Raw genomic sequence first — 10,616 nt, 5'->3', positions numbered from 1 at the left:
AGTTCAGTTCTTATATCCGACAATATCGATAATTTTGTCTGATCAATTTGACCGATGGAGGAGGATGGAATTGGTGTAAGATCTCATTAGGAGGACACATCTATGCTCTTGCTGCAAAATTGTGGTTGGTCTTTTCGCACATCTACCCCTTTTTGAAGCACGTTCACCAAGAGTTTATACATTTTATGCAACCACGTTCACGAAATTTAACAAAGAAAAACTAAGTTTTGAAACAATATTTTTAACAATCCTTGAGAAAGAAAAATGAACTTTTGAAACATTGTAGTGTGGTCTTGAATAAGCCTTAAAAAGAAAGAACAGCTAACTTTTAAAATATTATAGGTTTAAATAATCCACGTAACATTTTTGTATCTATAAAATCTTAAAGTTCAAATTACAACTATTTTTAAATCTGCAAGGATATCATTCTTGTTTTAACAGACTTAAAAAGGGAAAAGCATCATATAAAATGAAACAATTTAAGGAAAGTATTGTGAAACTCTACACTATTGCATAAAGTTGATTTTAGAGTTGATAACTTCTTATTAAAGAAGTATATAATCATGTTGGTTCTCCGATTTCAAATTTAATGTCTTTCAAATTTAATGTCTAATATGTTCGTCTGATTTAATGCAAATTTAAATAGAAAACTAAATGTGATAAACAACAGAATTATGAGAAAGTATACTGAAAAGAGTAAATCCGCCTACCATAAAAAACTATCGTATTTGACACTAACATCCGTCGTGGAATATTTAGGAAGTTGTTTTATTAGACAAGTTAAGGCATCAAGTATCAAATTTACACTGAGCACGTTATAATATTTATTTAACTTGTTAAAATTTCAACTAAATTGCATTTCTAGGAAAAGCTATCCCTGATCTCATAACATTATCCAACAGAATTGCATGCAATTTCACAACATTTAGATTGGTACACAACATGATGATTAGACTACTGAAGACAAAACCATAATATAAGCATTTATTTCAAAGTAGTGAATCACTCTACAGCACTTACTTTCGAGCAACATAATAATTGTTTTTTGATGAACTCAGACTAACATTACAATCTCTCCCTATTTACTCAAATTTCATTCTCAGCCTATACAAAGGATGGTGAGAGTAGAAAGTCCGGCAGTAATCTCTTTAAAGGAATCCCACAGAAGGGACACCAAGGTTTTGGACGTTCATCATCAGTGGTAGACTTACTGAAAGACTTGAAATCTGAAGGATATCCAGGCATTTTGAAAAGGGGTGCAGGGGCTAATGTTGAAGCCCATCTCTGACAGCACATGCAATGCCATACAGGAACAATTGGGCAGATACGCATAGAAACAGAACACCGGAATAGTTTATGGCTCGGACCATTTCTGTTATCGCACTTCACCCCCTTGCAGACGGCGAAATCTGGAGAGTCAAATGGAACTGATGCTGAGCAGAAACTACATTCCTCCTCCTCTACATATTCATAGATGGAGGGAATTTGACTGCAAAAATGAGAGACATAGTGAGTCAGAATCAGCAATATCCAAATCAACATATCACACGTATTTGTCACAACCAACTTGAATGCTAATCGACAATAGCTACAGAATAAAAAATCAGTCTAAAGAAACAATTACTAACTAACACATGAAATTCAAAGTTTCATCATTAACAACTAAGAGGTTTTGGTTGCATCAATGTGATTTTTTTCTATTTTGGATGATGGCAATGTGATATTAAACCCTCAATCAACTGGCTAAGATGGAATGCAAACAATGAGTAAGATAAAAATGCATAGTATTTCTTATCCATTCCTTCGAACCAATCAATGCTTGTATCTGGTTAAGAACTAGAGAAAATGAGCACCAATTTTAGAATACAAAATGTTATTCTATTCCACACTAAAAAAAAATAATTAGATTAGACATAGCTAATAGTTAAACAATGTAACATCAGAATGTCAAAATATGAAGACAACGCAAATGGCATAGATCATGTGTAAGAGAAGTCAGGCAGGCATGTGCGAGGACTACCTCTTATCAACGGTTCGTACTTCTTCTCCAAGAAGTTTCAGTTGATCCTTTACATCTTCACCATGAATCGCAACCCACTGCTCCATCTGTGCTGTTCCAACAGGGACCCAGTAATTAGATTTACTACCCTTTCCATCAGAACCAGAGGCGTCATCAAGAAAGACTGTAAAGCTATAGCCAACCAGCCTATCTCTCAGTTCCATCTCACTATTCGAATGAAGCTGTGTCCAGTCCAATCTTTCATCTTCAGCATCGTTGAAGTCCTCTAAAAACTGCGATTGCCTATCAACCTTATCTGTCTCCACCTTTTTCAAGACTACCAGCTTGCTGATGATGTTGAGGAGTTGCAACTTACGTGAGGACAACTCTGAGAGACATTTAATTGCTTCAGACAAGTTTGCAGAAACTCCAAACTGAGATCCAACAGAAGATTTCAACCATTTAATTATGATATGTTTGACAAATATCGAAATAGACTGCTTAAAGGCCAAGAGTGCTGCTACAACATCCCAAACAACCAGTGGTTTATCCAAAGGTTCATGCTGATTTAATGACCATAGTATATTATTCTCCCAACTAAATAGCTCTTTCTCAGGAAAATCTGGGAAAACTTTAACATCAAAATCTGGATAAATAGTAGAGGAAATGTCCAGTTGCTGTCCTCCAATCCAAAGAAATTCTACTGCAGCTTTCAGAGCCCTGGAAGTTTTGAGCAAAGTGATGTTAGTTTCTAAAGCACTGCCACTAGTTTATCATCTCTTTTTTCAAAATAGATTAGATGGGGCAGTTGTCAGATTATCCCTGGTCCTACGAATCCATAAAGGATGTAAGTCATATGTTTATAGAAGATAACAAATCAATAATCAACCAAGTATAGACATCCTTCCTTTGTTCAGGTAGATAGATTTGTGTATACTTTCAATTGAAAGATAGATCTATGTGTACTGGAAAGCAGCAGTTTCATGTAGCAGGTGAGGAAAACCTGTGATAGGAAAAGATGAGGAAATGAACGAGGAAAATAATCTAGAAAACTAAAAAAAAGATACTAGGAGTTGAAAAAAGAATCTGCCAAAACCTTCTTTTGTAAAAAGTTCTATCAAGAGTAAGGACAAGCTTTTATTAGTCGATGATAAATCGGTAGCCTGTGAAATATATACCTAGATCCTGGTGAAAGTTGGCTTCTACAAATAGGTAACAACAAGCAGCCAAAAAGGGGAAATTAAATACCTGGCCTCATACATTTGATTTAGTTGCTCAGTAGCAAAAGCTCTTACCTGCACAGTGTGTGTAATTATTGTTGGTAGTATTAAAACAGACCATAAAAGAAGGAACATCTCAATTCAATAATTGCCATTTATAAGGAAAGATCTTTACGTGATGATCTGTTTCTAATGCAAAAAGCTTTTACAAAAGAGCAAAATCTGGCAGTGCATTCATAAAGGGCGTATGATAGTTTCAGAATCTAGTTGGACTTTACTGCTAAAAACTACGTAGATCAAGGCTTAGCAATAAACTTAGTCGCATTCTGTTCTAGAAACAAATTCCAAGATGGTAACACCTAAGGTGCTGGAAAGAATTATCTATCTGAAGCTTTCATGGGGGAGTTGCCTGTAAAATATTTCAGTGTGATTTCACTAGGCTAATACACAGCTGAAATGCAAATACTAGTGGATAAAGCTGTCAAGTTATCCTGCGCAGGCAGGGAAGAAAGAACAAAATCTATCATTTCGAATACAGAGGATCTGTCTATACCTTTTGATATCTTCCATATATGAGAAAGAAGAACGCATCATTTAAAGAAGGGTCATCTCTTAACTTTTGGAAGGAAATTAAAGGTTAAACATCTTAGGGCTTAGGATGACAGGAAGAAAACTAGAAAAGGAGAGTAATTTGTGAATGAACGCTAAATTAGAGATTCAATTCTTCCAAACCATGAAATGCATAATGCTTGGTCTTGTTGGTGGTATTAGAGTACTAGTGCATTTCTTTGCACTTCAAAGTTGTTTGCAGAACCAGGAGATGAGATGTTTACTATGTACATTGCAAATTGTGAATTAATATGCAGAGAAACCACACTTGTATCAAAGACTGAAGGGATGATGCATTACCACAGCCATCACCAGATTTCCCGGAGATACGGCTAGACCAAAGCAAGAACTAAATGCATCCGGCACCTGAAAAGAATTTTTCATTTTAAAGGAAACAGCATGTGATAGAGATGCATGAAACCAAGATACATGTGCGTACATCGCCAGAGCCTTTCACACCAGGAGTATTGGAAGGGATAGGTACTTCACACAGGGAATTTTCATGTAAAATCCAACAGCGGGTTGAGTTGTCCTGCAATTATTCAGGAAGAAAGTTTATCTACCATTAAAATATGCTCAAAATGCAAGAACTTTATGTAGAATCTCACTTAGGGATTTGGGGACAGAGTTTGGGAAAATCCTTTTATGCTACATTACTTTTACAGCAATCATATTGAGAAAGACATCCGAAGACAGCTCTCCATTAAGTGATAACACTACTCAAAGAATGGAAACGTTGCGGTTTAATGTCTTTGAAGAGAATCACAAAACAGACATAAAATAGTCTGAAGCAAAACACCAAATAACAAAGTAGCTTACCTGGCTGCAGCTGTATAGGCAACATCCACCAAAAGCCCAGGCTAAACCTGTAACCTAGAACACATTAACACAAGTTAATGTCTCCAGATGATAAAGAGGCAAAGATTTGAGTATCAACAAGAACTTACTACATGATTATGAGCATCACAGGAGCCAGCTTTCTCAAATCTACGAAGAAGAATGTCACAACTCCACACTTCAATTGATCCAGATCCGTTGCCAATGGCTAAGAGCATTTTGTTAGGTGATTGTACAGACACGTTGAAGGAAACCACAGAGGCCATTGCAAAGTCGGCGGCTTTTACCTGTATAAGAGACAACAAGAAACAGATAATGAGACAAAAAAGTAAAAGAAGAATAACAAAAGAAAGATCTCTATGTTAAAAGGAGACCTCCTTCAATAAAGAAAAGGGTGAATCACTAAGTTCTGATGATTCTACTAGTCTTCTGCAACACGCCTGCCAGATCTTCACACTACAAAATGAAAAATAAAGAAGAATAAATCTTTGAAGCTATCAACTCGTGCAATATAATGCAGGCCATTGCATTAATTTGACGCCAACATCTACATGTATAGGCGTCTTCTGTAAGGTTGTTTTGCATCAGTTTGATACAGGATGTTATCCACAACTTTCTATTCTTGAAAGCTTCCATTCTACTATTCTGTTACCATTTAATTACCAAATTTCTTCCTGTAATTTAAGGCCCATAATTAACAAGGTTGTTTAGCATTATAATATAGAATGGCACTAATGCATATCTCTTCCTGAAAACTTTGATATGACCGTTCTAGGTCTCTTGCTTAACCAATTGATTAATTCATTTCTTCCTTGGCAATTAAACATCAAAAACTAATAATGTTCTTTAGCTTTACTGATAGGATGGTCACTAGCACGTATTTCTTATTTAATGCTGTCATTCAACTGTTTTCCCCTCCATCTTTACCATCTGATTACTTTATTCTGTCCTCATTGGAAATTATAAAACAAAATCATTCCATCATCTAGAAGCTAAGTGCTCTAAATTATTTTGGATTTTCTTGTTGTGCTTTGTTTATTCAGAAGATAAGAGTTATACTGAGGAAAAGACAAAGCAGAGGAGTCTCTAGACAATCAGGTGAAAAATGGTGCAGTCACTATGCTAACAACTTCTTTTTCAATTACTTCTTTTTAGTTTCATGGCGGGCGGGGAAAGGAACGTATTGAAGTACACTGTTCCCTGATCCCATTGCTGCTTTTTTGCTATGGATATCAAGAATCTACGGTTGATAGTTTTTCTTTTTCACTCAAGTCAATTATTAACTCAATCTATGGGACAAAGCATAGCCGATCACAAGTCAGGATAAAGAGGAGGGTTGCAAGAGATTGACAACCAACGTAAAAGTAATCTAATTATTGTGAGTATGTGACCATTTTTCCTTGATAAAAGATGCGAGAAGCAACCATATCAGCTATGCACCGGATCCCATAGCTAAACATGTTTGTGCATGAGTAGTACTAGATGGGTTACCCCTGAGCAAGTCCTTGTCTTGCATCTCTTATCGACCCCACCTATTTTGGAGTTGAGTCATAGTTGATTTTTGACTTTAGTTCAATAATTGGTGGAAGCAGTATAAGGACCTGGAAATCTATAGCTTGACCTTTGACCACAGGAATAATATGAACCATTAACTAAATCATTTTTCTTACAGTAAAGTCATCAGGGAGTGCACATATCTGCTCCCATATACTTGATTTGTGCAGAGCTTCAGAGCTAAGATATTAACTCTCATATCACTATTCCCGTGTATAAAATTCTGCAAAACTTGCTCAATATCTGACAATCATCTGTCATTTCATGCCAATATTTGCTTATATCTTGGTACTTTCATGCCATTCTTTGCTTACCCATACACCCAATGAGATCTAAAACCGAAAGCAGTTACAAGGTAAAAATTGAATAATATCAACATAGTTACGCACCTCCCATCGGAACATCCAGTAGCCAATAAAAGCAGAGGATCTGAAGCATCAGAAATGAACAATCCCCAACTGATTGTTGTGATCCAAGTATCATGTGCATTGAGAAGTCCAATAAGCAATGGTTCATTTGAGTCGGGGCTGTTCATGATAGAGTACTCATCTGGTTTATGAATTCTCCACAATGATAGTATGCCGGACTTCCCTCCAACAGCAAGTACAGAACAGTCACTGTTCAAGCCAGTAGTAGTAGATATACCACATCCAAATGTCTGTGGCAGACAGGGCGACCATGCAACAATAAGTGAAGACATCATTGCACTGCGAGAGGCATATTCCTCTGCAGTTATTAGCGATTGACTGCCATCTCCAACTACTTTCTTAGAAGACTCTGCTTTTGAGCGAGGAGCATTAAAAGTATTTTTCCCTTTCTGACTGCAAGCTTTGTCCTCCATTACCTAACAAAAAAGTAATAGCATCACAAAAAGAGTTTGCACATTTAGTCATTTAAATAACTCAATAATTATTTGGCAAACGTAGTTCTTATTTGTTGACTTCTTTTCCCTTCTATCTCTGTTTACACTATTTGCAGTCTAAGTTTACAGCATATGCCAGTATGATATTCATGCATAGTGAAAGTACTTGGAAGAACCAAAGAGATCAGCAAGTACAGTTAATGCATTCGGTCTCCGACGCTTAAGTTCCTTTCTCATGACAGAGATTGGCAGATCATCAGCATATCCCTCATCAAAGCAAGCTTGACTAGGCTGTCAGAATAGAAATCAAGTGAAATCAAATACAACTTACTATCCAGAGAAGAAGCAATGTATCATGTAAAATGGATAAAATTCACATAACGGAGTAAGCAGTGAATTTAACTTACATCAGAAGCTTCTGATGCTCTAAAGCTTGCTGCTTGGAAATTGGTAGTTGTGAGATAACTATACAGCTCCTTTGATATATCCATGACCTGTTGAAGTTCGATAACCAGATCAATGGGCAACGACTAGAAGGATAAAAGACAGAAGATCATTATGAAGAAACAAAAGAAAGCCCCTGGAAATTGTTACTTGGTCACTAAGGATTCTACTGAAATGTTAGATACGATTTGGAGAGTGATATTCACAAACAAAGTGAAAAAATATTTGGAATGAGAATCGACCAGGAATACAGTAACTAAAACCAAAGCCATGAACTACAGCAGAAGATGTATTCAAGCTCTTGGTCATTTATAGAGGTAGTAAAATGTTATGTTTTCAGAAGTATTTTTCTTGATATTAAAGTCTTCGATCCGTGAAGACTTAGCACATTCTTCATTCATGCAAAGATGAATTACTGGTTAGGCAACTCTAAGGTTTTTTATATTCGGTGGAAGGCAAATTAAAGCTTTGCACCAATACTTAAAAAGAGACTCCCATTCCGTGTGTTAGATTTGTCTCCCTTGCATCTCCAATCGGGTTTGGTGCTTTAAGTTTGAAAAGCCATAAAAATGGTGAGCAAACAGCAAAAATTAGATCACAGAGAAACAAAGATCTTTATAGTTCTTTCTGGCATCAATCTAGTAGTCCCGTATTGAACATTTTCTATTCACTCATGATCCAGCGAAGCCTTTCTGCACCTGAACTCGAATTATTTTCTCTTCCAAATCGTCAACTGTGGTTCTTTCCTTTTAGGTCAATGGAGTTGATTCATCGTACATTGCAATCTTAGACAGAAACAGCTTTCTTATCTACAGATTTGAGACACTCCAACAAACAAAACAAGTAGAGAACCAAGAAGCTATGAATATACTATTCCGTATCCATGTTTGATTCATACCTCTACCCATTCTGCTGAAAACTCACGAAATGGCATCCGGTAAAGCCTTACATGTCCTTCAGTAGTGCAGACCGCAAGCAAACAACTACATCAAGCAGAAACATTGATATTCATATTACTGTTGAGAAAGGCCAAAGGTCATTAACTGATATGTTTCATTGATCATACCCAGAATTTGGAGCAAATCCAATAGGTGACCAGGATATTGATCGGACACATGGCCGATTTTCTCGATATTGTTTTTCTTGAGGAGAAGAGTCCCGAGATAATGCAATATGTAACATACAACCGGAGAGTAAATCTGTGAAAATTCCAAGTAGAAATTATTTGGACCATATATACAAACCATTAATAAGTTGTCCAAATAATTCACGGCACTTTTTTTAATAAGGAAATAATCTTATTGATGCGGAAAATTCCGGATACCCAAGTGGTAGTACAGCAAAGAACCTATACAAAAATATGGTTCTCTACAAATAACATAAGCTTGTACTAACCTATGTTGCTCGGACTCTTGGAAAATGTCTTTGGGTGCGTGTCGGATCCTCCTAAAGTAGTGTAATTTTGGAGGATCCGACACGGGGAAGCAGCATTTTGGAGAGTCCGCTCAACATAGGTTCTAACAAGAATCTCATTGGTGAACCAGAAATTAACTGTACAAGACACATCGCATTACCTTTTCTATCAATCAACCCAATAGGAAAAGGTTTGCTATGAGGGATCGTAATAAGACCTCGTGATCCAAATGATTTAGCTGGATTCTGAAAGAAAGAGAATATTTATTTCACTAGCACACATGCTGATTCAATATCTAATCAATTATAACTAAATTGAAAGCTTGTTAAATATACAAACTTAGTTTTTATGATGGTGGTGACGGGCCAGCTTGGTCGCACCTCGATTATCCACGAGTACCTGCTACCTCCCACCAACACAGGTATCAAGTAACTCTGCCCACCAACGCTTAGGCAGATGGGAAGAAATTGCCTAGTGTTTTTTTTGCCTCATGTGGGATTTGAACCTGAGACCTCATGGTTCTCCTCCCAATTCATTAGGCCACACCCTTGTGCATATTAAAAGATAAAAGCTTTTACAATATTATTACAAGAAAGATACAAGTGGATCAATTGTCAATATGAAAATATTACCAATATGGTAACGATATGACCGGAAGCCACTGCCACCAAATTCTCCTCTGACCAAGCGACAGAATTGGGGTAAGATGGGGCAGCCACCAGTATAGAAGCTTGAAAACTTGAAGACATTGTTGTATTTAACGGACCAAAACTGATAAACTCCCTCTACAGCATAACGAGAGCAATTTTTGTACCCAAAAAAAAAAAAAGAGGGAAAATTGGAAAATAGGGTATCACAACAAAGATAATTCATAAATGCTGCAAGCATATGAAAAGGGGCTGAAATTAACGACCTGGAATTTTGATAATAAAATTACATGCTCCAATGGCTTCTTCTTTGATAATTTAGAGAGCTTCTTTGGGTTGTGCTCTCGTTTTGTGTGTGCTCTCAGAAAGGCAAACTGGGGGTTTTAGGGGTTTATGAGTTTCTTCCCAATTTGTAGCAATAACTTGAAATTTTAGTGAAAAAGTTAGCCAAATATATTCTTAAACTAGTATATAAGCGCGGTCATAAAAGATATCAAATATGAAGAAAAAAAATTAAATATGGATACTAAAGTTCTAGCAGAATACTTATGTTTGTGAAATAGCCTGTCAATTAAAACCTATTCGGACTAACTTTTACAACACTTCTTTTAGTCAAGTGTCTAATTTTATAATAATGCTCCAAGTACATAAATTATGCTCTAGATTAAAAGCTTCTCTGTGTATTACATTTACTTCCCCTTTTTAAAATTTTGAAGAGAATTTCCCTCTTTCTTAATGGACATTTAGGTTTTTTTTCATTTTCTTAGAAAAAGATTACTCCTTCGATGAAGTTTGAACTAATATAATCCATATAGTTTTCTACTCATAATGTGCGCCCAAATCCTAATTTTCAATAATAATTGTTAATCTCCATTTGCAATGTCTCATAAGGCCAAAGTTCTACATATTATACTATTGAATTATAGCGATGACACGTTGGCCAACTTATTAATGGTTTGTATATATTGTCCAAATAATTTCTACTTGGAATTTTCACAGATTTACTCTCCGGTTGTATGTTACATATTGC

The 10,616-nt window shown here is 36.1% G+C and overlaps 1 protein-coding gene across 5 annotated transcripts; it reads right to left on the bottom strand.

The window, feature by feature from the left end:
- LOC109244200 lies at positions 959–10,091 on the bottom strand. 5 transcript variants are annotated; one of them, XM_019411407.1, is made up of 16 exons: positions 9,853–10,090; positions 9,572–9,724; positions 9,100–9,184; positions 8,592–8,724; positions 8,424–8,508; positions 7,489–7,575; positions 7,277–7,372; positions 6,609–7,063; positions 5,040–5,121; positions 4,776–4,952; positions 4,648–4,701; positions 4,268–4,360; positions 4,129–4,194; positions 3,248–3,294; positions 2,021–2,719; positions 959–1,489 (listed from the first exon to the last, which is right to left on the bottom strand). In XM_019411407.1, exons 2-16 carry the CDS (start codon positions 9,686–9,688, stop codon positions 1,105–1,107), a joined length of 2,661 nt encoding a protein of 886 aa, XP_019266952.1. In that variant the 5' UTR covers positions 9,689–9,724; positions 9,853–10,090; the 3' UTR covers positions 959–1,104. The 5 variants fall into 5 exon arrangements, with proteins under 5 accessions (XP_019266952.1, XP_019266890.1, XP_019267089.1 ...); XM_019411345.1 differs by having other exon boundaries at positions 9,572–10,090; XM_019411544.1 differs by lacking the exon at positions 9,572–9,724 and having other exon boundaries at positions 9,853–10,089.

This window comes from Nicotiana attenuata, chromosome 1, assembly GCF_001879085.1.
Source record: "Nicotiana attenuata strain UT chromosome 1, NIATTr2, whole genome shotgun sequence".
NCBI classification, from domain to species: Eukaryota; Viridiplantae; Streptophyta; class Magnoliopsida; order Solanales; family Solanaceae; genus Nicotiana; species Nicotiana attenuata.
This window is presented reverse-complemented; position numbering and strand designations above follow the sequence as displayed.